This window comes from Cyprinodon tularosa, unplaced genomic scaffold (genome assembly GCF_016077235.1).
Source record: "Cyprinodon tularosa strain WSP-4 unplaced genomic scaffold, ASM1607723v1 ctg44, whole genome shotgun sequence".
Taxonomy (NCBI): domain Eukaryota; kingdom Metazoa; phylum Chordata; class Actinopteri; order Cyprinodontiformes; family Cyprinodontidae; genus Cyprinodon; species Cyprinodon tularosa.
The window spans coordinates 92,275-120,228 of NW_024039163.1; the positions used below are offsets into that span (position 1 = coordinate 92,275).

The 27,954-nt window shown below is 42.2% G+C and overlaps 1 protein-coding gene across 7 annotated transcripts in view; it reads left to right on the forward strand.

Annotated features, from left to right (window-relative positions):
* The window catches only part of frmd4a (FERM domain containing 4A), a 145,066-nt gene that overhangs the window by 37,235 nt on the left and 79,877 nt on the right, over positions 1 to 27,954 (forward strand). For 2 of the 7 annotated variants that reach the window (XM_038299927.1, XM_038299916.1), the window contains exon 1: positions 15,033 to 15,212. The exons of 2 other annotated variants lie outside the window; for them this stretch is intronic. In XM_038299927.1, coding sequence (XP_038155855.1) covers positions 15,048 to 15,212 — 165 coding nt within the window. In that variant the 5' untranslated portion in view covers positions 15,033 to 15,047. Of the gene's footprint in view, positions 1 to 15,032; positions 15,213 to 18,915; positions 19,062 to 26,151; positions 26,607 to 27,954 lie in introns of those variants that run through there. 3 more of the 7 variants (XM_038299922.1, XM_038299920.1, XM_038299919.1) reach the window with 3 other exon arrangements.

A 27,954-nucleotide genomic window follows, 5' to 3' on the forward strand; every position in this document is an offset into this window, starting at 1 on the left:
CCTTTGAAGTGAGCTACAAATGTTATCCTTTATTAATTAGCAATTACATCATGGTGGATGACAGGTGCAAAGATTGAGCAAATCTGTCACAAATAGGGAAACAAATTGCAAACCGATGCACCAAAAACAGCAGCAAGTAAAAAAAAAAAAAAATAATTAAAGTTAAAAGTGAAAAAAATGCTGCACCCTTACTTTGCAAAATCAAATTGCACCAGACTACTAGGGGGAGTCAATCAGTTTATTCTATGGGAGCAGACCGTCAGTAAAAACACTGAAGGGATGCACAAAAGAAATTCGAAATTTCGTTCTTGCCTGTTTAAAAACATATGGCAGTAATGTTTTACATATTTGGATAGCAGAATATGCAGTTGTCTATATGATGGGCTCATCGACTCCCGCTAGTCATCTATTGTAATTCAACATTACATACCCACTCCGTTTATATCTGCCGCTTATTTTGGTTTTTTGCAACTTTTCTGAATTTTTGTGTAGTGCTATGTTCGTTTACTTTGCTGACAGAACAACAAAAATAGTTTTGTTTATTTTTTGGGCTCAGCTGAATAAAACTGTTTCAGGAAACCTAACACTACAAACCACGTGAAAAATAAAATCCTCAAGGTGATTCGGTGATGTCAGCACCCTAATTTGGGAAAGCCTTTCTTCAATGCAGGAGACATTGCAGCTTTCATTTAAATGAATACAGCTAATAAGCTCTAATCCAATTGGGACAATAGTACAATAAAACTTATTAGGATATGATATAAGACTTAACACTGAGCTTTTGGTTAATCTCCCTCCATGATATTGAAAGTAGATGTAGAACTACAGTTCACCTTCATTGGACAGGTTAAGTTCAAATCACATTCAATTTCTGGCCCATGCAAAGCCCAGACCTGCAACCAAATTAATACCCTTGGGAATAATGTTGTTGAAGCTCTCTATACAAAAACTTAATGTGACGTTTTTTGCATAAAACAATGGGCTAGAAACAACAAAGGCACTATGGGCATGTTAGACACAATGCATCCTGATTCTTATATCAATAGTTTTTTGAAAATTTTATGTAATGCGTTGAATGTTTGGTACCTGAACCATTTCTCTTTTCCAGACTTTTCTCAGCTGTTATTCCCTCTCAAACCAGCAGAGTGTGCTGCAACATGTTCTTGATATTTGCCTGCTGATCCCTTGACTAATGAGTCTGCACTTGAATGGCCAGTTTATGCAGATCAGGTCTTCTGGGTCCTGCATTAAAATGGTGTTTATTTTCCTGCTGCTTCTGCTGTGAAGAGAAGCTGGAAGAGTCCCTTCACTGCTGCATTGAGAAGGTCAGCAGTCGAGAGGGAAAACATCCTCATATTGGTTAAGATTTGCTATCGTCAGGTGCAACCAGCCTTCTCTTTATTGTATTCTCTGTGATAAATGGAGACAATAAACTTAGACCTTTGGCTTTAATGGGCAGTTGTCTGCTGCTGTGTTTGAGTGCTGGCTGTTTGGTCCCAGCAGACACAGACAAGAACAGAGGTCCCCTCATTTGTCATTGCAACTTTCACTGACATACAAGCAGAAGGATCAAGCAAGGGAAGAAAGTGGAGCGTGTGGCTACCAGGGATCTGGTGGGTTTATAAATGATGACCTCATCCTACTCCTCCAGCTGGTCACGAAACACAGAGGAAAGAAAAGGAAGGTCTGAAATAAAGGGAAGGAAATTCAAAGGCAGAGTGAAATTGAGTCTAATGCATTGAAAAGGGGAAACATATGTTAAAAGCTGAACCTGATTAATAATTATGAGCTGTGTCAGTGACTAAGTGGCCTTCCCGTTGTTCCTACTGTCGACTGGAGGGGCAATTAAGATGGGCTTACCCTCCATGTGCTCCTGCCCCCAACATATCACCCACCTCTCTTTCCTTTTTTATGAGGTCAAATTAGTCTTATTTGTATCAAAACTCTGTTTTTTAATAAAGGAACTGTTCCAGCAGCAGTTAAGAGAAGTAGATGTACACTGAAATCAAATAAGGGATCCCTCCACCAAAATTAATTTATTTATTCATTTATTTCATTTTGTTACATTTAAACACTGTGGATATATATTTTTTTGCACAACCCAACTAAATACAAAAGTTAGTTTTTCAATTATCAAAGAAAGTGGCGGGAATACATTGATTAGCAAACAGATGGAGCCAACTTAACCCGATGAAACAGGATTAGAGCTTCAATAGTTGCCACATTACAGATTTCCTGAGCATACAGATATATATTTATGTATAATTTTTTTAGTCAAGCTTAAAAGATTATTTGAGGAACTTTTTAAAATTTAACCCTAAGTCTGACAACTTGGTGGGCCACTACTGGCAGCTAACAGCAAGTTTGCAGCAATAGAGAGTGACTATTTTACATCACAATTTTAAGACTCATTGAAGGTAATTTGAATGTCTCCTTCATTTTTTATTTTTCTTTCAAAACAGTTCAAAGACGTACTCCCTGATGGGCTTCAGATTAACATCTTAATCATAACATATATGTAGATTTTTTTTTGGTTAACTGGGATTTTCATAGTTTTCGCCTGGATTCTATTTTAGTCCGGTCTCTTATTGATACATCCAGAACAAAGTGATGTTTTTTTTTTTACCTCCTGGGCGGTGGTCAGTGTTCTCTTGGAGTAATTTTAGTAAGCCAGCGCTCGTGGGAAGGTTCACTACTTATGCATAATTTTTTTTCCATTTGCAGAAAAAGGCTTTTTTGTGCTTCACTAGAGTCCAACAGACTCTAGTTTTTACTTAAGTTATCACTTGATTTTCTTAAGGGGAAATTAATGTAATTATTTAGTAAATTTAGTAAATGTAAAGCAGCAATATTTTGACCTAAAAAAATCCAGTCAGTCACAGCATGTCTGTGCGGTGCTGTAGAAAGGAAGGTGCAGACAGGACAAAGACAAAAGGAGGGTGGAAGATAACTGGTCTGTCTAGCGGACTGCCTCCTCGGGGGTCCACTGGCCCGCCCTTCCTCCCAAGCTCGGTTCAGTTGGGCATCCTACATTATTCAATCCATTTTACCTGCAAGGTACACAAATGAGACCAAGTGATGGCTTGAAATGCTCAGAATAATGGCAAGCTGTCAGTTTTAATAAAAAAAAAAAAAAAGTAAAGGCAAAAATAATGGCCCGAGGTAGTGTCAGGAGGTAGAGATGCCTTCCTCAAATTACCTCTCCCTTTCCTCGAACCCCAGAGGCTCTCCTCCCCCCACCCCCACCTCTTCCCAGCAAGTCAACAAAGACAGTAAGCCTGAGTCGGTTCAGCCTGGGTTCGTGTGGCAGCTGAGGAGCTGCCGCACCTGTCCGAGGTGTGGGGCCCATCTGTACAGTAACAAGCAGATTAGTCTCTGCCTGAAGCAGGAGGTGGAGCTGGAACAGCCTGGCTTGGGTTACTGCACCCTGGGGAGAAAGTGTGCATGTGTTAGGGGTTAGAGTGAGTAGTTCATACTGGCTTGGTCAAAGACGGAGGAAATGCAAGTCTGAGTGAGAGCTTGGGGGATGTGTGCAGGTGCGTCCTCATATTTTGTGTTTATTTGTGTTTGGCTTGTGTTTTGAAGGCAAGATCATAATGATTCATTGTCTATAAAACGAGAGTTCACAAATAACTTACAGGTTTATTGGAAGTCAATAGGACAGCTGCATCCTGCTTGATGAGTAATATGAGACAAACATATAAAAAAGAAAAGAAATGCATCTCCCTTTAAACTAAAGGAGAACTAACAGTTGGGTAACAAATATTTCAGTTGATAAATAACTATAACAACAAACAAATTTAGTTTTTGTTGGTTATTCAATCCAGGGTAATAAAACACAGATGTTAACGACATCCAGTAAAATTTAACATCACAAAGCTCTTTTTTTCCAACAACCTCATTGCTCTGATGATAATACAATCATTTTTAACCTACTCCTATTATGATAGTCTGTAGATTTCAATGTGTAATAAAATCATTGAATATTAATGGCTCCCACTGCTGCAAATCAGGTTCCCTCTCCTGTGTGGAAATCCAGGATGCCTTAATTTGAGTAGCTGCACGCTTACTACGGTGAGTCCTAAAAGCTGGATAAATTTGCATGTAGATTTTGATATCTTGTAACTAACTTGATAACAGTGTGAACTTAAAGAATCAGTGTGTCTTTTTTTTTTCAGAGCTGTGTTTATTTCTGGGATGTTGTAGGCTAGGAGGCCTTTTCAGCACTGGGTAAAGTGGGCTAGGTTTACTGGGGCAGAAAATGCTGGAGCCTGACTCAATCCAGTGCCTCCACAGAACCAGCGCCTGAAATATGCCCCTGTCACATTCTGTGAGCTCCATACCTTTCAAATATGAACAACATTCTCTCCCCCAGGAGCCATATGCAGCATAAAAAAGATAATTTAGAGCAACATAGTTTATATATATATATATATATATATATATATGTATATATGTGTCATGATCGGTACACGAATGTGACCCAATTATGCAGAACACCACGACACAGGAAACAGATGAAAAGTTAACAGAGTTTATTGAATACAATCCAATGGTAGTATGTTCTGGTATGGTCCTGGGCAATGGGTTCACCGGAGTCTGTGAGGAAGACAGTTAGTTAGCTGGGCTCTTAGCGATTTGTCCTTTGATAGTCTCTGGTTTGTACCTTGTGGGTCCTTGAATGGATCTTGGAGAGGAAGGTTGTTGGAACTGGAGAGAGTCTGATTAGCTGAGTCCGTTAGCTGCTTCAGCGTCTTGCTTCTGAAAGGTAGCTGACCTTGACTTAGGATCTCCAGCTCTTGGTCCAGAGCTGCAAGAGAATCCAGGGGAAGTCTTCAGGTTTGGCTCTGAGGGCAGGCTCGGTGGGTTAAGCTCTTCCAGAGCTTCACGAAGGAGAATCAGATTTTCCTGGAAAAACAGAGACAAGATTAGGATCCTGTCAGGATCTCAGAGCAAGCAAAGTTCTCAGAGGTTCAGGGCTTAGGTGCTAACCAACTGGCTCAACACTGCGGCGTTGAGGCAAGGTCTGAAGACAGCTTAAGTAGTGGGTCCTCCTGATGATGGTAACGAGCAGCAGCTGTGCAGAGGGCTCTGCTCAGGAGGATCCACGGCGGACTCTGCTGGAGAAGAGAGGTACTTCTCCAGCCTCCAACAGTACCCCCCCCTCAACGACCGCCCCTTGGCGGTCCGGAGGAAGTAGATGGGCAGGAACGCTCGTACTCCTCGATCAGGGAAGGATCGAGGATGTAAGAGCCGGGAACCCACTGACGGTCTTCAGGTCCGTAGCCCTCCCAGTCGACGAGGTACTGCCAGCCGCGACCTCGCCGACGGGAGTCCACGATGCGACGGACGGTAAATGCAGGATGACCATCGACTTCCAGGGCGGGTGGAGGGGAGTCGGATGGCGGGCACAGAGGGCTAGAGACTACGGGCTTGACCTGAGATACATGAAAGGTGGGATGGATGCGTAGACTCGGAGGTAGCTGGAGACGGACTGCGGAGGGACTGATGACCTGGGAAACCTTAAACGGACCAATGAATCTGGGAGACAGTTTCCGAGACATTCCCTTGAGGGGAATGTCCCGGGTAGACAGCCATACCTCCTGTCCGATGGTGTACTCAGGAGCGGGACGTCTCTTAGAGTCGGCAAAACGTTTGGTGGTTTCTGATGATCTGTTGAGGGTAGTGATGGTTTCCTTCCAAATCCTTTGACAGCGGCGGATGTGTTGGTTGATGGTCCTGACAGATATCTCCCTTTCATCTGCGGGAAAAAGTGGTGGTTGGTATCCATGACTGACCTGAAATGGTGACTGGCCGGTGGAAGCGGATCTCTGGGAGTTATGGGCGTACTCGATCCAAGGGAGATACTGGTTCCAGTCGGTGGGGTTGTTGGAAGTTAGGCAGCGGAGGGTGGATTCAAGGTGCTGGTTCATGCGCTCGGTCTGACCGTTGGATTGTGGATGATAACCTGAAGTCAAAGCAGACTTACAACCCAGAGCTGAACAGAAGGCTTTCCAAACTTGAGAGATAAATTGAGGACCACGGTCTGATAGGATCTCCTGGGGGATGCCATGTAATCTGAAGACGTGTTTCACGAGAAGCTGAGAAGTCTGGAACGCCGAGGGGAGCTTCCTGAGAGGGACTAAATGACAGGACTTGGAAAAACGGTCAACGATGGTGAGTATTGTGGACATACCTCGAGAGACGGGGAGACCAGTGACGAAATCTATGGCAATGTGGGACCATGGACGTGAAGGGATCGGAAGAGGTTGAAGCAGACCAGAGGGTGGCTGATGCGAGGCCTTGTTTCTAGCACAAATGGGGCAGGCCAGCACATATTCCTTTACATCCCTGTGGAGAGTGGGCCACCAGAAGCGTCTGGTGATGAGAGCGATGGTTCTACTGACTCCAGGGTGGGCCGAGAATTTGGCAGTGTGCATCCATTGAATGAGCCTGGACCTGACGGAAGACGGGACATAAGTTCTGTTAGCCGGACCGTTACCTGGGTCGGGTTCCGTGGCCAGGGCGGAGTTAATGAGATCGGAGATCTCCCAATTCACGACTCCCACAGTACAAGAGGCCGGGAGGACTGGCTCTGGTGTCTCGGGTTGATCGACGGAGTATAGGCGCGAGAGGGAGTCTGGTTTCACATTCTTTGATCCGGGTCTGTAGGAGATAACGAGATTAAATCTGGAGAAGAAAATGGACCACCTGGATTGACGAGGATTGGCCTGTTTGGCAGACTGGATGCTAGCAAGGTTCTTGTGGTCAGTCCAGACTAGAACAGGGTGCTCAGCTCCCTCTAACCAGTGTCTCCACTCCTCCAACGCCAACTTAATGGCTAATAGTTCTCGATCTCCAACACCGTAGTTCTGTTCTGCTGATGAGAGTCTGCGAGAGAAAAAAGCACATGGATGAATCTTTTGATCTGAGTCGAGTCTCTGGGAAAGGACGGCTCCGACGCCAGAATCCGAAGCATCAACCTCGAGGATGAACTGTTTAGAAAGGTCAGGCTGAATTAACACCGGTGCTCTGGAAAACAATGACTTCAGTTTGTCAAAGGCAGACTGAGCTTCGGGAGTCCATTGAAAATTCCTCTTAACCGAAGTTAAAGAGGTCAGAGGTTGAGCCGTCTGGCTATAATTTCTAATGAAACGACGGTAAAAATTGGCGAACCCCAAAAACCTTTGAAGCTGTTTTCGAGTTTCAGGAATCGGCCAGTCCAATACCTCCTTTATCTTGTCCTCAGCAGGCTTAACCTGCCCGCCCTCGAGCACAAACCCCAAAAATGTCACTGATGGTTGGTGGAATTCACATTTTTCTGCCTTGACGAATAACTTGTTCTCCAGTAGCCTCTGTAACACCAGGCGGACATGTTTCTTGTGATCAGTTAAGTTCCGTGAATAAATGAGTATGTCGTCTATATAGACAAAGACAAACACATTTAAAAAATCTCTGAGAACATCATTCACTAGTGCTTGAAAGCAGGCGGGGGCGTTTGTTAAACCAAAAGGCATCACCAGGTACTCGAACTGACCTAATGGTGTCTTGAAAGCAGTCTTCCATTCATCACCTTCTCTGATTCTGAGGAGATGATATGCGTTTCTCAGATCCAGTTTGGTGAAGACTGTTGCCCCCTGAACTGGTTCAAAAGCTGAGGCTAGGAGAGGTAGAGGGTACTTATTCTTTATAGTGATTTGGTTCAACCCTCTGTAGTCAATGCATGGTCTTAATGAACCATCCTTCTTGCCAACAAAAAAGAAACCAGCACCCAAAGAAGAAGAGGACGGACGAATAATTCCAGCAGCTAAAGACTCGTTAATATACTTCTCCATTGTCTCTCGTTCTGGTTTGGAGATGTTATATAAACGGCTGCTGGGTAACGGTGCTCCAGGTAACAACTCAATTGCGCAGTCATATGGTCTATGTGGTGGAAGGGACGTAGCACTGACCTTACTGAAGACCGGGGCCAAGTCATGGTACTCAAAGGGGACTGAAGATAGGTCAGGAGAGTCCATCTCCTCCCCCCCTGCCGACCGAAGACAAGTCTCATGGCATGACGTAGACCATGCTTCCACGTGACGTTCAGTCCAATTAATGCGTGGATTGTGTTTCTCCAGCCATTCGAATCCGAGCACCAACGGGGAACATGCGGAGGGAATGACAAAAAATGTGATAGTTTCACGATGGTTACCTGAGAGGAGGAGCTCGAGGGGTTGAGTTTGATGAGTAACTTGGTGGAGATTTTTCCCATCAATGGCGGAGACACGGAGAGGTTGAGAAAGGGGAACAGTTTCAATCATCAACTGTTGAACAAGGTTAGAGTCTATGAGGTTCCGTTCACAGCCTGAGTCAATAAAGGCAGAAAAGGAGAGGTTCTGATTATTACAAAACAAAGTGGCAGGAAGCATCAATCGAGGAGATTTCTTAGAGTTGGTTTGGCCCGCCAGACTCCTCAGATCCTCTGGCGGGCCCTGCCTTTTGATTTAGCCGGGCAGGAAGCAATGAAATGTCCACTTTCACCACAATAGATGCAAAGTCTGCTCAAAAAACGTCTTTGTCTCTCCTCAGGAGTAAGCCGAGTGTGTCCCACCTGCATAGGTTCGACCTCCATACCATCAGAATGTGAAGCCTGAACAGGCAGAGGGAGGGACTGGGCTTTTGGTTGCTCTGTGGGAGGAGAAGAAACAGTCATAAAATTTGAAGCAGATGTAGAGGCATGAGACCCAGAATTTCTTATCTTGGAGCTGTTTCTGGCTCTAATTCTGTTGTCCAATCTAATAGTTAGTTTGATTAGATCCTCAAGGGAGGCTGGCTCGTCGAGAGTTGCCAGTTCGTCTTTTATATTCTCATTTAAGGCCATAAAATAAGCTCCCTTCAGAGCGCTTTGATTCCATCCGGAAGCTGCTGCCTTAACCCGGAAGTTGATCGAAAAATCAGCCACAGATGAATCCCCCTGCTTAATACTGAAAAGAGCACGAGAGTCAATAGTTTGATCAGTTTCTTGATTAAAAACCTGGGAGAACTCAGAAATGAAATCAGAGTATCGGCAGTTGAGACTTTCATCTGAGGGAAATCTGGCCTGGGCCCACTCCAAAGCTCTTCCTGTTAGTTGAGAGAGAATAAAGGTTACTTTCTTAAAGTCCGTCGAAAAATTGTTGGGAGAGTTCTGGAACAATAATCTGCACTGAAATAAAAATCCTCTGCATTCTTTCATATTACCCGAAAATTTTTCAGGAAGGCTTAGGCGGAACTCTGATGACGTTACTGCTGGTGACCTCGGAGGGGGAACTGGACCCGGAAATGGTTGCGCTGCCGGTGTGGCATTAGCACTGTTCAAGCGGTTAGCAAAATTTTGGATTACTTGGTTCTGTAACTCTATGTGGGTGTTTAACTCACTGAGAGCTTGAACATGTCCATGGATTTGAACCTCCCGTTCTTCCAATAGACGACGGAGGTGGTCTGCTGGGCCTTGTGTTTGGCCGCAGTGTTCTGTCATGATCGGTACACGAATGTGACCCAATTATGCAGAACACCACGACACAGGAAACAGATGAAAAGTTAACAGAGTTTATTGAATACAATCCAATGGTAGTATGTTCTGGTATGGTCCTGGGCAATGGGTTCACCGGAGTCTGTGAGGAAGACAGTTAGTTAGCTGGGCTCTTAGCGATTTGTCCTTTGATAGTCTCTGGTTTGTACCTTGTGGGTCCTTGAATGGATCTTGGAGAGGAAGGTTGTTGGAACTGGAGAAAGTCTGATTAGCTGAGTCCGTTAGCTGCTTCAGCGTCTTGCTTCTGAAAGGTAGCTGACCTTGACTTAGGATCTCCAGCTCTTGGTCCAGAGCTGCAAGAGAATCCAGGGGAAGTCTTCAGGTTTGGCTCTGAGGGCAGGCTCGGTGGGTTAAGCTCTTCCAGAGCTTCACGAAGGAGAATCAGATTTTCCTGGAAAAACAGAGACAAGATTAGGATCCTGTCAGGATCTCAGAGCAAGCAAAGTTCTCAGAGGTTCAGGGCTTAGGTGCTAACCAACTGGCTCAACACTGCGGCGTTGAGGCAAGGTCTGAAGACAGCTTAAGTAGTGGGTCCTCCTGATGATGGTAACGAGCAGCAGCTGTGCAGAGGGCTCTGCTCAGGAGGATCCACGGCGGACTCTGCTGGAGAAGAGAGGTACTTCTCCAGCCTCCAACAATATGACCGTATTCAAGTTTTTAAATACAAATTTTTAACCTTTAAAGCTACCAACAACATATATTCTTTAAAAACTGTAAAACTTACTTTAGATGTTGTTTTTCAACAGAAGAACAAAGCAGATTTTCCATTTGGTTTTGTATTTTATTGTTGAACCAGACAAATTCTACCCTATTTGTTGTACAAGACGCTTCCTATTTTTAGTAAAAAAAAAAACAAACAACTATTCTCACCGCTAAAGAGAAAGTGGCTATTAAGGCATGCTACCGATTGGGTTGAAAAATATTTCAAAAGCCTTAATGATACAAAACGGTTTGACTAAAATTTCAATATGGTGATCAGATTTGGTCTTTGTCATCTTCTCAGTATGGCAAAACAAATACATTGTGATCAGTTGTTGCATAAAATATTAGATGTGATAATAATGTGAAGGGACATTAGTAAAACTGATTAAAAATTCTTAAATGAGAACAAGAATGTAAAGATAAAAAAATATGAGTTAAACAATAAATATGAAAAACAAAAAAATATTACCATGATGATGGAGGCATCAGTGCTCAACTAACAAACCACTTGTGAGACTGAAAGATCAACTGTCTACAGGTAGAAAGCAGCACCATAACAACACAGGTGATAGTACTCTAAAATCTCAATTTACGCTGTACACCTCTGATTTTTAAAAGTTGTTCTGTCCTCTGCAGAAACACCTGTATGGCTGCAGTCGTGCGCATCAGAGATGGACAACAGGCTGAGTACAGGGAGCTAATAAACCACTTTGTGGCATAGTGTGGAAACCGCAATCTGATCCAAAGGCGATGGAATGATCTCAATAAAAATCTGATTTCGACAAAATAATGGTGATTATTGTAGATTTCAGAAGGAAAACCAACATACCGTATTTTCACGACCATAAGGCGCACCGTACTAAAAGGCGCACTCTCAGTTATGTGTCCCATTTCTGTATTTAACACACACATAAGGCGCACCGGACTATAGGGCGCGTTTTTTATATAACGGTACATGTCCTCTACTACCTTTAAATACCTCTACTGCGTATTTAAAAATACAGCGGGGGCAAAACTGAGTATGACTGTGCTTTATTCATGTATTTATAACAAACTATTAATCAAACCTGGGTGCTGGCCGTGAGACAGACACATCGCTGATGACAGTGCGCTGTGATCACTCCTAAATTAACTTAAAATCCTGAAACCTGCCGACGGAATTTGTTCGCTTTTATTACCGGTATCCTGGTGCCTGCAGCTAAAATTATTTAAATGAAAAACACCTGCCAGCAGCCACGGTGAACCTGGAGGCTGCCCAGCCTAAAGGCTGCTGTTGAAGGGCTTTCTACTGTCGGTGTACCGCTGGTATGTGGGGGTCTGAGCGCCTCCGACAGAAATAGATAATCTGGATGAACTGACTGCAATTATGAAGTTTTCAGGTGGACTTTCTCACTTAAAAACATATTAAAACTACTTTATTCCCACTGATCACAGCAAATATAGCTGCAAGATTTAGATTATTTCGATGAAAAAACACCTGCCAGCCGCCGCGGTGAAGAGGAGGAGACCCGGCCCAGAGGCTGCTGTTGAATTAAGTTTTCAGGTAGAAAAATAGAGCGGGAGCAAAACTGAGTATGATTGTGCTTTATTAATGTATTTATTACAAAGTATTAATCAAACCCATCAAAGTCATCATCCTCTGTTTCTGAATAAAACAGCTGCGCTAAATCAGACATGCCAATTTCCCCTTCTTCGCTGTCAGAGTCACTTTCCGTGCCGCGCAGCTCCTCAGAAATAATGCCGGCCTTTGCGAAAGCTTGAACAACAGAGCCAGCAGACACGTTAGTCCAAGCATCTACAATCCATCCGCAAACGGTGGCGTAACTTGCCCGGCGCTGCCTTCCACTTATCCTGAAACTGTGGTCTCTGTCGGTCATCCATCGCTCCCACGCCGCTCGCAGCCTTACTTTGAACGGCCGCTTCACACCGATGTCGAGCGGTTGAAGTTCCTTTGTCAGACCTCCCGGGATAACGGCGAGCACAGCGTCCATTTGATTCACCATGTTTTTCTCATCAGCTGTGAGATGGGCACGCATGGAGTCACAGATTAACTGCGATGGTGATGCGTGAAAAAAAACACCTGTTCTCCTCACATACACCTTTCATCATCTCCTCATCCATCCAGCCTTTTTCATTTGCGTTAATATCATATGTCATCAGAGCGCTGTGTCTGTCTCGCTGTCAGCTCCCAGATCAGCTTCTCTGATTGGTTGATGCGGCGTTTCTAGCAGCAAAACTTCAATTTTTCCATCTCGAGTAGCAGCAGCGCGTTGGCGGTGCGTCAGATGCTTAAACGCTCCCGACTTGCTGCGCCTGCTGCTCAAAACGCGCTGCGGGACCTTTTGCTGCGCCTATACGCGCGTCAACCATTGACTTTGCATGTAAACTTGCTGCTTCTGCTGCACCTGCTGGGTCCGGTTCACACCGATGTCGAGCGGTTGAACAGCGAGCACAGCGTTAATTTGTTTCCCCATGTTTTTCACATCAGCTGTGAGATGAGCACGCATGGAGTCACATATTAACAGCGATGGTGATGAGTGGAAAAAAAACACCTGGTCTCCTTACATTCAGCCACTCTTTCATCATCTCCTCAATGAGGTGATCTCAAAAGTCGCAGTTACAACACACATAGGGCGCACCGCACCAAAGGGCGCACCGCACATTTTGAGGGGAAAAAAAGACGTTTAAGTGCGCCTTATAGTCGTGAAAATACGGTATTGAATCCTGTCAACACCAAGGGAAAAGTGTAGGCGTTAAAGGAGTAGAAATAACTTGGTCTTTACCTGTACAACAAACTCGACTGGAGTCACAACTGTGGAGCTGTCTGTAGGAAGGGACAGAGCAGATTTTACTGTCCTTCAGTGTTTGCAGCAAGATGCTACATATTTTCTATAAGTCTACTCTGCCATCATCTGCTGGGGTATCAGCATCAGAAGAAATGACTTAAAGAAGCTCAACAAGCTGATAAGAAGGCCGGCTCTGTTCTTGGAACTCCTCTCCAACCTCTGGAGGTTATTTCACTAGAAGAAATCTTCATGAAATGAAGAACATTATGAACAACAGTGAGCTGCTTCTTCATCAGACTGTTAAACAACAGCAGAGTGTCTTCAGTCAAAGTCTCCTGATCTCGTTCAAGACAGATTGCTACAGAAGATTCTTCCTGCTTATCAGCATATAAAACAAGTTGTTGAAAACCCTCTAAGTTGCTACAACATTTAATTTCCCTTTGGACTCAGCAAAAGTATTTTTGAAATGATTTGAATGTGCTTTTTGTTAAGGATCTTCTGTAGCACCCTGTCTTGGACCGAATCATGATTATAAGGGCAGCAAGTCTATAGATGATTAGAATCGCTGATCAAGTTTTCTCTGTTACTGGAACAAGGTAGGAGGTCTTTCACATCAGGCAAACCGTCTCCTGGGTCATCCTAAGGTTGACTTTCAGGTTGACACCATCTGTACCTGGTTCTTTAATGTAATTCAGTCTCTCTAGTTGCCCCCCTTTTCGACTTCTAGAGACAGACAGGGGGAAGAGGGAGGAATGCATAGAAGAAGGAGGGTCCCTGGCAGAGGTAAAAAATGAGACATTTTAGATGTAAGAGGGAAGCTTTGGTCAATGAAGGGATGTCTGTTTGGTTGTGGGCAGAAGAGAAGGATGCTGAACTTGAACTAAATAATGTGTCCACTTCATTGGCTCTGTCCAGACTCCCATCTGTCTGATCCTCCTTTTGCTTGAGGCCTGTGATCTTCTTCATCCATGAACACAGATAAAACATAAAATCAGTTTATGAAGGAGGCCAGGGCAGACTGCAGTAGAAACTGAGTGCCTCACAATTGAGAACCGTGCCTCATTTGATGTCATCATCCCACATACAAATAAATAAGAGCTAGCTGTTTATTTCTTTAGTAAGTCTTTGGCAAATCATAATTCACGAATTCCTGCAGGAGTGATCTATACTTAGTTGTATCAAACAAGTTTTTATTTTCAGTGTATATTTGTTGAGAAGAATGTGTAGGATCTTTAAACTAAGTATGAACAGGTAAATCCCACAGTGACCTTCACTTCGGTTAGAATGATATAAAATGGAAGAGTGTATCTATCTACTCACACATCTCCAAAAAAACAGCACCCACACATGTACCCGATGACATGCGCAAATCACATGGGACCATTCACCAGTAATCTAGGGTGACAGATTTGGGATGCAGGATGACACAGCAACATTCAAAATGCAAAGAGCACTGCAAAGAATGACTAAGCAGAATCTGTTTCAGCCATAATTGTTGTCCTACAACCTCAAAGGCAAACAAAGATTGTACAACAATATAAAGACTGGAAAATATACAATAATAAAAATATATATATATCTGCAGCAAATATATATTTCACTGATATGCTCAAGATAGTGTGCCTAGTAGGTTGATACAACTAATCTAAGTAAAGGTTGTGAGTGTAACATTTTTAACACCAGCAGTAAACCTTTTCACAGTTGGAGTGAACAGGTGCTTAAGAGGATTTATCAACATGTCTTGAGTAGATACACTCTTCAAGCATTTACGTGTGTGTGGGTGTGTGTTTGTGTGTGCACACTGAGACCTGAAGTCACTTGGAAGTCATCAAAGAATTTGATCAGCACTGCTTTCCACACCGGGTGGACATCACGATCAATCCGACTCTCACCGATCTGTACTGCCTTCTCTTAGTGAAAATTAGATTTAAGGGGGAAATTATCCTCCGAGCTTTTACTATGAATCAGAATCAGAGAGGTTTGTTGGGCCGATAACACCGTTGAGGATGCAGTGCAGAACTTGCTGCACTGGACACAGCTCTGATGTCCTCAGACCAGTTTGGATTACTGGAGTATTCAGCCTTCATGAGGAAACTGGTGATGATGAACAACGGAAATTCCTCTCAGAACTTGATTTCTTCAGCATAATTGATCCCAGGGTCCTGAATCCAGTAAGATCATTTTAATCTTTAGCAAGTTGCTGCATTGCTACAAAGGAATTGTGTCAATGTATGCTGAATAACATGACATACTACATGATTTAGTATTGCAAGGCTTTGTGATGCTAAACGTTTATCAGCACCAGATGAAGCTAACAGAACAAATAGCAAAAATTTTTATCACACTTAAGCATTTATGAAAGTATTCACGCTCCCACATATTTCAAATTATAATCTTGGGATTTTTTTATGTGTTACACACAGATGTGTTACGCACATGACTGTGAAGGGAAACAGAAGAAAGGTACGGGTAAAAAAAAAAAGTGCACAGATGTATATGCACCTATTACTTTAACGTGTCTCAATAAAACCCATTACAGGAGAGAATAACTTTAATAATCTACAACATAAAACATGCAAGAGTGGTCAAAAGACAGCCGCTGTTGAAAGAAGCCATGAGGTAACTATAAGTCATGTGTGAGACACAGCAAACATGCTGGGGTCAAACAGGAGCACTAAATCTACAGTCAATGATACAATGGAAATGTTAAGATCAAAGCAGATGAATGGGTTAGAAAGAGTTAGAGTCCAGTTGAGCAATCATTTAAAAATTAAGCTTATAGAGGCAATGTTCAGTCACAGAAACTCTCCGTCCAACTTTACTCAGCTTAAGGTATGATGAATAAAAAACATAGTTTATACATATTTATTTTTTTTTTACCAAAAAATTTGTTCTAATAAAAAGTGAAACTCAGAAGGACTGAATATACTCAAGCCATATCTTTAAATTCTTATCTGTAAAAAGAAAAACGAAGTATCTTTTCCTTCAATAACCCAACTATGTAGCGTTAAAAGTAACACTTGTATAACACTTAAGATCTTGTTAAAGTGCACTAAAATTATGGTCATAAAGTAGCGGCTTCCATAAATGTTCAAGGCTTATATAATAGCAGATAGACTATTATGTGGATGTAGTTAAATGAGCTGTCATATTCATCCATTCTTTCCACTTGCTTCCTCTATCACCACATTAAAAATGTGGGATTTAAGACAGAGATCTGGGTTAACTCACACCGCTCCAAGACAGGAGTCACTCTGGGACATGCTGTCCTGTCTTGGAGCTCTGTTCGGGGTTAATCTCTTCACTACTAATGAATGCCAGTTCGGATAAGCTACCTGCAGATCTCAAGGCTCCTCTCTGCACTCCTGATTCACAAGCTGACCCCTCTACAAGTCTGAGTGGCTATATGTTGTCCATCTCCACAATGTAAAAAAAAAAAAGGTTATTAATAATGCATGAGCAACCACAGATGAGAATGAGAGAGACACTTCTTAGTTGTTAATGACTGGTTGTTACATACACACAGCAGGCAGCATTAGACGCAACATAAGGAGGATGGGAAAGCCTCCTGAGGGCAACAATAAACTGATGGATGTTCTCTCTTTAACACCAGTTGTGTGCATTTTGGTGTTGGTGTGCACATGTGTGTCCAAAAGGGTGCACTGGATCATGTGCAAAAGCTTCTAATACACCCCGGTGCTCTGAGCTGCAGGACTGATCTGAGGACTGATGAGTGGCCGTTGACCTCACAGCTGTAAGCGGTGGGAGGGTAAAGGTCATTGGCAGGTAAAGTCTGTGCAGAGAGAAATGCTAGAGCCGGAAGGAGATTTAGGTGGAAGTCAGAAAGAGAGATGAAACAGTTCAATAAGAAGAAGCTTAAAAAATCTTAAGGATTAAGTAGAGTGGTGCATTAGCTGTTAATCATTGCCTGTTCTGCAGCTCCTCCAATATGTTTTATTTGAATCTTTTGGCATTTTTAGGACAAAAACTGCTAAATGGTATAAAAGAAATTGCCAAAACATTCTTTTTCAGCTGTAACCACAAAAATGGATGTATTTTGTTTAAATTGTTTCAGTTTTTTTTGTTGTTGTTGTTGCATTGCAAGTATCTGTATTCATGTATTCTTCTGATTACCCAAAACACAATATTGTGCAATCAATGACCCTCAGAAGTTACAGAGTTAGTACATATCATCGATATATATGTCGCAGACTATTGGTAGAGGATTATATATACATCCTGTATGTTCTGTTTGGATCTCTGGGGTTTGTTAGCAAACATTAGTGAGCAAACCGTTTTAGGAAGATAAAAATACCACAGCAGACAGCTCAGAAGGTAGAAGGTAGTGGTCATTGAGTACTTCTTAAAGCTGAATTTGAAAAATATAGGAGCAGGGCACAGAAACAGCCATGAGGCCCATTGTTACTCTGGAGGATCTTCAGACAGCCACAGCTCAGGTGGAAAAAATTTACAGACAGAAATCATCTTTAAGTCGCTACATCAAAGGCAAGTTCTTTAGCAGATGTTTGCAGGATATATTTTTTAAAGGCATCCATTTTTTTTTTTAGAAGAAGAAGTAGCATAAATACAAAGCATAAATAAAAAAAAGCTCCACACAGCTAACTCATCAAATCCTCGTGTGAGAGACATTGAGTATCAGCTAACTTTGCATAAGTTACACTGATTTCTTCACTGATTTCCCCTCAGCAGATTTCTGGTATCTTGCATGCATGTTAATGCAGTTCCTCTCTTTACACTCACATCCTGTTTTCTGCTTCGGCCCAGCTAGACTTCAGTCTGACTGTTCTGTTTCTTTCCCTTTGTATTTCATGTTAGCTGGGTGAATTGGGGAGGGGGGGTTACATTCCACTAGCACTTCTCAGAAAAACAAAAACAAGCCCTATCTATGGATGTCCTGTCAACATCCTTCGTCCCCCTGCTTCCTTCTTCTTCCTCTACATTTTATTTTGTCTTTAGCCAGACCCCTCTGCTGTGCATCTCATCCTCTTTCCCTGCCTCCCTTCTTTTTCCCGCTGTCGGTCTTCTACCCAACATGCCCTCTCTGCTAACCCTGCTCTTCCCCTCCCTGCTACAGTTACATAAGCTTCCAGTCACATATTCAGGCCATATCGCTTTTGTTCAGCCTGTATTGGTGTGTCTATGGTAGCCTCAGCAACCAAGGCCAAGTCTTAATGAGCTTGCCACAAAGACCCATTGATGAGGGGCCCAGTGTTAGAGAGGATGACCCCAGCCAAGAGAGGCCAGAACTGTGCATCAGCTGCCTTAGGCTTACCCTCAAAACAAAGAAGTCCACTGTGGACAGAGACCCAAAAAAGAGGCAGAGAGATAGAAGGAAAGAGGGGTGGCCATAACAGTGCAAGCAAGTCAAAAAATGTAAGACTGAAGATGTGGGGGGAAAAACCTAATTAGACACGTGACTTCAATAAGTTACGTCTCAGAGTATTACTTTCCCCATCATCTATGCTCTACCACTAGGTGGGCTTTACTTCCAACGAGGGACAGACAGACCTGCCTTATGACAGGAACGAGTCGATGCCTTCATCTCACTAATGGATTCAATCTATGATTTAGAAGTTTAAGTCTGGGCTGACTGATATCATCATCATCATTAGTTACAAGTTTTCAGGAAACGGATCAAGCATCCTGATGGGACCCTCAGGACTTGTTTGGGGAAGCAGCAATCGGAACGCATCCAGGTTTTGAAGCCAAGATAACAGCAGATCAACATGTCGGGCTGATCGGATTTGGATAAGATCTGCTGTATTTGAAAATCTATCCTGAAAGTAAAAAAAAAACAGGGACAGTTAAAAGCTGACATGTCACAATTTTTTGTAAAGCTTGGATTTTATGAGTGAGATCAAATAAGAATATTTTCAAGCTTGATTTTTCATATATTTGTTTTTTTGGGGGTAACTTGCTAAAACCAACCGAATATGACTCTAGCAGCTCGTCTTGAAGACCTGGAAGTGACTCTGGAACACATGCTCATGGATGTTTTTGTAAGTTGTTTCTCATTTTGCTTTCAAACTTTCTCTGTTTTTATTTTTATTTTATTTACATAATGGAAATGACTTAAAATTTGCCGCCATTAAGCTCATCTTTCTCTGCACTTCATGTAGATGATCTCTGCAGCTCATAATTGCATCTAGAGACCAGAGGCGACCATATGTTCATGCCTCATCCAGATGTTCTCTCAGTAATTGGGATAGAAGAAAAAAAAAACATGCAACTATGTGCTTTAGAGAGAGATCTGGGAGAGACTTACTTAAACTAAATGTCCTAACCTGCACATAACTCAGCACAGGAATGTGAGAGAGTCATGGTTAGAGGGAGATCATTCTACCTCAGTGCTTTCTGGAACATTTGGGCACGCCAATGCACCTTCCCACACAATCATTTCCAGAAACATATGTTTGTGGAGGCGTTCGGGTTTACCTCCACTTGGTAACGCCAAACTCCCTGCACGCTTTCATGTAAACCGCTGCTGTAATGAGTAGGGTCTTTAAGCTGTTGTTTCCCTTTAACATTGTTTACAGGGACCGGCATCTGTATGCAGCCGTAATCTGCCCTTATTTATCAGACGTACTTAGCCTCTGGTGTGTATTAGCAAGCGCTCAATCCGCTCCTATAGGGGGCTGAGATGTCAGCGTTTTACATTTAAATAAATATAAATACACAAATTTGATGCTCAATCCATCAACCTATTTTGAGGATTTGGACATTTTCCTACATTTAACAGATGATTTATAGCCGAGGCTATAAAGATTAGCGTTTACGGGCTGAAACTGGATTTGGATTATTCATGCTCTGTCTGTGACATGGAAGGAATGGAGAAGGCTTCCCTTCCCCGCTTCACTCTGCTAATTAGACTGTTTATTCATTTATTTGTTTAATTGTCAGGGAAAAAATAAAGCTGGAGAGCAGAGGTTTATCTACCCACTTTGCATACTCAGATTAGAAATATTCAAATTTCACGTAACCTTTTCGGTCTGGTGGATCAGTATGTGCTTATATGGTGATGTACCTTTATGCTTCCCTCAAGGCACACAAATACACACTAAGGCATGAACAGATGAGCTCATTTTAGTGAACCATCAAATTAAGGCAGGGAAAATCATCAACCATAATAGAAAGGCTTAGCCTTTCTTGATTCAGACACATCATCCTTATGAAAATGTTTGAATTTTGGAGAGTTCCAAGGCACAATTACCCTACCCCCAATATGGAACGCATGTACAGGGAAAAAATATCAGTGTTAAGTATCTGTGACTCTAACTGTGTGAGACCGAGGAGCATTAAGGGTCATTAGAATAATGACAGCGATTCTCCATCCTCCAGCAGAGAGGAAACCCCAGAGCCCTATATCTCCGCTGCTGCTCATTGGTTCAGAGCAGCACCAACAGTATATGGCTATATCCAAGGGCGCGCAGCTATTTTCATTAGTATGGCAGTATATGAATGATTCAGGCGAGCTGAGAGGATCAGAGGGAAAGACCCTCCTTTGCAGTTCTTTCACAACAAGGAAAGCGGATCACTGCTCTGTTGTCTTTGTAGGAATTTGCAGTAAATCCATCATTATCTCAAGACTAATTTTTTTTTTCTCTATGGATTTTTTGATTATTGTAGTACTTAATACATTTAACTGGTTATCACTTAAGGGAGAAAACCTATTTAAGGAGATCAAAAAAATAAACAAAAGAAAACTTTGGTTTCCCATGGTTTGGGACTGAATTATTTGAAAAGACCCATAACGAGGAAGTTTCTTCAAAGTGAAAGGTCAGATCTGTGATCTTCATGCGGCAAATTTAAAATGAGTTGACATGTTTCAAGGAACATTTCCCTCCAAGTGGCATGAAAGCGTACTTTGACTTAAGTGGGATAATGGCAGGATCTGTCTCCGCTGATTGGCTCATTTGCTCTAAAATGCCAGTAGGTGACGTAATCTTACCCGCTGCCAGAACTCCTTTGTGTTGTGTCGCTGATCTGCGAAGCAGTGAGGGGGACAACAGAGAAACAGGGAGGTGGCAGCTCCACTTTCAGAACATGCCTCATAGTAGTGCACACAGGCTGACAGTCACATCGGGAAATGAAGCAGCTTGATTAAAGATGCATTTGTTCCTTATATAGCTTCACTGAATCTCCCAACAAATGTAGCAACTTCCTGTAGTAATCCTATGAGACGAAGGCCTGGAGGCGACTCCTGACACTGCTTCTCTTGCTTATTCCCATCCCCCTGGTCGGCTCTGGCAGGAAAAGACCTCAGCTGGATAGGCTAGTTGCCATCACAGCTGTATTGCTCTGCTTCACTCTTACGTTCTCCTTTTTTTCTCTTTATATCTCTGTGAGGGATTGCATCCTGTGAATTGCTTGTGGTGTTAGACAGTATTTGATAAATCATATTTTTAACCATCATAGAGCTCTAAGCTTTGCATCACCACCCAAATGTGTAAAGAACTTTATTATTCTGATTTCACCATGCTTTTATTGTGGTGTAGTGGCTATTGACTTTGGGACTTATGTAGTTATGCAATGAATCTGTTCTCCCAATTACTAGTGCAATGACCTCTGCAGTCTTGCTCGTTCTCTTTTTTCTGGCAGCCGGCTGCCACATTTTTATTAAATTATTCTGATCTATTTTTTAAACACATAATGGTGCATCCTCCATTTTCTTTTATTGTTTTATTGCTTGTTTTTTATTGGGATAGAAACAAGATTCTTAATCTCTTCAACCAAATAGCTGATATAAACTACGGATAAATCTGAATAACAAATTCTAAATATTCATTTTGCTGTAACTATTTGAAAGGAAGTTCCAATTTTTTGATTCAATCAAATTTATATAACTCCAACATTTTGTGTCTCGCTTTCTTGCCTCAGTCTTCTGTCACTTTAGAGTAAGAAATAAAAATTAAAAATGGAGACATGAAGAGGGAATTGTGGAAGGCTTTATCTCATTTTCATGCGCATATCAAAAAACCATTTGGCCATAAGCATTCATCCCTTAATTTTTTATTGCCTGCATAGTTTAGATCCTGATGTTAAACTGGCCCAACACACATCAGTTTTCCGGTACAGTAGTGTGAATAATTAAAAAGCTATGAATTCTATCCAATGGGTATAAATGTGACTGTAGCACCTCATTCAAATCTCAGTCACCATCCCATAATAGACTGCTGATTTGCCCATTGGAATGATATATTCTGTTTCTCTTAGAAGGCATAGATGGCTTTATGATGGTGGAGTGGGATTCAAGACACTATAAACCATATCAAAGTTATAAACAGAGTATGAGGTTTGCCTTCATTCTGTTAGTGTCCAAATCCCGCTGAGAGACACAGCAGCACAAATATAAACCCTGATTACACCCACACATTCGCCTCGTGGCAGGTTGAGCAGATGTGAGCTGTGAGCGACACAATTTGACCAGGACAACCCGTCCTAGTGATCCAGCAAATCTGTTGAAAAATACAAAATTGTCCTAGATTTTGCAGTGAGTCACACACATGTCCTTGTTTCCCCACGGCCGATCTGCAACCATTTCTGAGCTGGTGAACTTCTTTCCAAGGCAGACAGTACTGAGACGATGATAATTGGAGTGGAGGCACTCCTGCGGAGAAGTCATTATGATTGGTTCTGGCCCCAAAAACAAGTTGGTAGGGGCCCCTCCTTTGTGTTCATCTTGGTCTGATCAGATGGATGAAATAAAAACACGACACAGAGATGAAGAGCAATAATGCGTATGTTTAGTAGAAATGAATTAAATTATACTTTCGGGGTGGAAGCATTTATCTCTTACACTTGCAATGTAGCCTTTACACAATGCTCTGCAATTTGTGGAGCCCCATGAAGTGTAGACATTCAGCCCACCCTCTTCCTCTCCTGATTGGGATGGGCTGAGTCTAACCACAGGGCAATTCCATAAACACACAAGCTGACTCCCACACACATATATACACGGTGAGGAGCGAGCCTGTCAGGATGAGTCAAGCAGCCGTGGGCAGAGGCGGGCGTTATCGGGGTAAATTAATGCAGAACAGGACAATTTAGAACCATTGCATCTTATTATTACAGCTACAAACAAAGACTCAGCAGAAACATGGCAGAAAGAGAACCCAGACAATCCAGCTGCTTTTTTCTCTCTCACTAACACTTTTTACCACTCTGGGAGAGATTCCTTTGTTTTGTTATCAATTTGTACCTATTTTTTATTTCTAATATTAGTTTTAGGATTCTTTTTGAGGACATCTACTTCTCCTGAAAAAGGCAAAGAAAAGAAATTTTGCTTTTGCAAGCTTTTAAATATTATTTGCACTGGTTTCAAGAGGAAGAAACGCATACACCTATTTATCTTCACATAAATAATACAGGGTCATATAGGAAGTCAGTAAAACACCAACATAAACTGATCTGTCTCTACTAAGATCTTTTCAACTTCCTTAAATATCATTTTTTTTCCCATAGAGAGGTAGAAATAATTCATTATTTTAAGTTGTTTTTCTGTTCTTCCCTGGGTCCTGAATGTTTGAGGATAAAGTTTCTAAATATCCCCTGTGATATTTTTAATGTAGGCCACCAGTCACTCACAGATGTTGGGCATGCTATTGAATAAATGATGTTTACTGGGAATTACCTCTACAAATATTTTTTTCCAGTAGGTTTGTCACTACACCTGAGAAAAATGTGGATATGAGCCTGTCTGACATTTACAAAAAACATTAGACCATGCTGTAGTCCTCTGGGCTCCGTACTTAAAGAAAGGAAACAGAGGTACATCTGATGGCTTTTATCTGCTATCCTGAGATCTAGACCATGTTTTTTTATATATATAATCTGATGCAAAAACAAATTTTTCTTATGTATTCACATTAAAAACTGAAAATGAAATTTATTTAAATGTGATTCCAGGGACCAGATAAACAAGATAGAGCACAATACTAAAAAGGAAGAACATGGTTTTACATTTTAATATTTTACTAAGAAGAAATCTTAAAGATATTTGCATAAAAAAAATTAGAACTAAGTCTGAATGCATTTACAGCAGCGATTTCTCAGGGAGGTATGTCACAACCAGATTTTTACATCAAGAGGCTATTGTTTGGAAAGGGTTAGCTAACAACTGACAATTCAATTAAATTCTGTTTATTTCTATAGCGCCAATTCACAACACATGTCATCTCAAGGCACTTCACAGTTCACCAGATCATACAGTCAAATTGATTCAAAGTTTTCTATCTAAGGAAAACCAGTTGATTGCATCGACTCATTGACTCAAATACAATCCCTCAGACTAAGCATGCTTGTAGCGACAGTGGAGAGGAAAACTCCCTTTTAACAGAAAGAAACTTCCTGCAGAACCAGGCTCAGTGTGAGCGGCCATCTGCTGAGGCCGACTGGGGTTCAAGCAGACAGAAGCAGAGATACAAAAAGCAGCTGTAAAAGGCGGCCCCGTCCAGGAAACACACAGCCAGGCAGACGAGCTCTGAGCCAACTCCCATGTCAGAGAATGAAGAGAGCACATCCAGTTAGTCACATTAAAAGGAAACATGACTACGCAGAGAAACAGGACACTGGAAAAACAGGCCAATCTCCAACATCTATAAACAAAGATGTAGATGGCTGCAGCACAGCTGATATTTCTCTCCAGGATGGTGTGACAGCCAAACAGGAACAGATGACACCTTTGCAAATTAGAAAAACACTCAATTGGATTGGTTGGGTAAAAAAGAGGAAATCTCTTTTAAAGTTTTGCCACATATCTTAATCCAACTGAGGTCTAAGCGTTGTCTAGGCCACTCCAGTTTCATTTGTAGCATCTTCCTGTCAGCACTTTCCAGCTTCTATGTCTCAGGAGAACAGGCATCCCACAGCATGAAGGTACCATTACCATGTTTCAGAGTTGGGATGGTGTCTTTGTTTTGCTTTAATGTGTTTTGTATTTCACCTATGGTTGGCCATTCATTCATATTTTGGTCTCATTTGCATCTGTGAAGGCATTCGGTTGCAATGTAAGGGTATAAACGAAAGGGGTTTGGATGCACATTCTGTACATAGATGCAGTTTTTTATTTGATCATAAAAACTATGAATCTGTGTTGGTATATTAAATAGAATACCCAGAAAATACAGTGAAGTTGATAGTTTCAGTGTAACAGAATGGGAAGATAATAGTTATGAATAACTTGGCAATTCACTTAATGTAGTATGTTTGTTCCCCTACTGCACATGAAATTCAACATTCAACCATGCTGCCTCTAGCTGCACCAATACCCTATAGCTGTCAGCAGACTGACTTTAGTTAATCAGCTGACAGCTGAGTATTGATGTGCGAAAGCGAACAGAGGCCAGCAGTGAGTGATGATTTCCTTAGATAGAAAACTTTGTATCAATTTGACTGTATGATCTGGTTGAACTGTAAAGTGCCTTGAGATGACATGTGTTGTGAATTTGGCGCTATATAAATAAACTGAATTGAATTGAATTGAATTGAATATGACAGTAAGTCACTCGGTGTGGCTGTAACTCATAGCTCCAATAGCTTTAATGGACATGTAAAGAGTAAAGTGATGGATAAAAGACACTGACTCAGCTGTTGGGGGGGTGGCTGACGTTGCCTGCAGCTTTCTTTGACTAGAGGTACCCTGACAAATGCACCCACTACTGTCACTACTTATTGGAGGGGAAAAAAAATCTTAATTTTCCCCTTGACAAATTCATTCTGGGATATACTTCCGCTTGCATGAGCAAAGTGCATGCTTGACTGCAGGGATGTGTGTCGCTCCTTATGTGGCTGTATTCCCCATTGTGTCATATAGCCTAGACTGTGCAGAGAGAGAAAGCTGGATGTGGGATTTTAGAGATAATCTCCCCACCAGATGGCAAAACATCCCATATTCTTTTTGAGGTTCCCCACGTGATTCCCTGTGTTAGGTCTGTGGATGTGTGCAAGAGAGAGAACATAGTGGGGGTGCATTTTTTTTTTCTTTTTTGGCTTCAAAATAAATGTTGGTGTCATGTGATACAATATGCTAATAAGAGCTATAACGTCACATTAATCCAGTGACCTGGTTAAGCCCTCATCTGAAGGAAGTGAGTGTGAGTGGGAGGGAGGGGAAGCTGTCGGAGCAGGAGTAGAGAGAAGGGAGACAAAGCGCGCTCCCTCTCCCTCCGTTGCCTACACTCTCACACACTCATTCACCTCCAAACTAGCAGACTGAGGCAGAGCTGGAGCGAAGGAGAATGGCCGGTTTTTTAACACCAATGGGAACTGCAGCAGATAGGGACTCTCAGTAGGACCAAAGTGGGGAATTCTGCCCATCATACGCTTTCCTTACGCACATCCACGCGTAAAAGCTCGCGTGACGCACGGCTGTCAGGCTGGACGGGACGACGAGGACACCCACTTCACACACTCACACCCATGCTCGCACACCCACAGAGACTCTGGAGCGAACCATGGTGGTCCAGGGAGCTGTGACGCCCGGGAGAACCCGCCGGCTGATGCTGAAGCTGCCGGTGGGGACTCTCCGGAGGAACAGCGGGGAGAGGGTAAGACATTCATCTGATGTACTTACCCTTCAACCTTAACTTTGTGTCGCTGTCTGGGTGATTATGGCTGTTCAGCTGTGTATTTAATTTATTTTTTTATTAATTTTTTAAAATAAAGGATTCTTGGCTAATCCATGGTGCCATATAAGATTTGAGCTGGTGGAAGGCGAATGAAGAGCAAAGCTTTTAATCTCTACAATGCACAATACTTCTCAGTGTCCCCTTCCTGTCAGGATGAGCCTGTCAGTCACTGCAAATGTATTCCTCTGCTGCTCCTCAGATTCAAGGTTACAGAGTCTCTTTCAGTGCGAAAGCCCCCCATGATAATGCTCAGGAACTGTTTCTGGACACCAGATCCTTTCTTTTATCAGCCTAAACCACATATAACATTTTGGGGGCTTAAATTGTTCACTTTGTTTCTGCTGTACAGGAATAACTTCAGTGTTTTGAAGCTTTTTGTATCTCTGGTGGGCGTGCTCTGTGGGCCACAGATAATACTTAAGCTTGGATACGGAATGTGCATTCAAGGTTGTCCTTTTTGTCAGTTCTGCAGACAGGTTGCAACGTGCCATGTCTTTTGCTCTTCAGAAAACTTGTTTACTCCAGCGGAGAGCAAGCTGTGTACCTGCGAATAAGAAAAGTCTGCAGCTGTGTGAGTGTTATCCCCAAAATGTGTTCTTTCTATGATGCACAGCACTCCTCTTTCATGTAAATACACTGGCATTAAGTGAATCATAGTTAAATACAGTTTGTGTCCAGGTGATGAGCGATTCAGGCTTAAGTCCTGCCAGATGATAGGCCCTAAATCATGAGGTGCCTACTGGATCAAGGAGAAAAGATCTGTGCTTTTCTTTTGCAATCTGAGTCTCTTGATGCATTGTAATCTGAGTCTGTTCATGATTGGGAGTTTTCTCCCTGAGATCTCTCTTTTTTTTTTCTATTTGTGGTTCTTTGAGTACGCACAAAGGATGGCAGGGTACACACAAGAACACACACACACTGTACATACGATCACAAATCACACAGCTTGAGAGTCTAACCAGCTTTTATTTTAATGAGTCCAGGCTCAGCCCACCACCCTCCCACTCCATGGGCTTTATTACATGCAACACAAACACCATGACATTCCCAAAACTGTTATTTATAATTTCACATAAATTAAGCTCTTTTTCTTTAACTTTGTTGAAGTTTGATAAATGGAGGAACAAGGATTTGAACAAATTTGAATTGAAATTTGAATTAATTGGCTTGATTCAACTGCATTTTCCATTTATTTTCAATTTAATCTAAGCCAGTATGTAAGAACTGTGCTTCATGTGGGCTAAAATTTAAATGTTAATTTGCATAA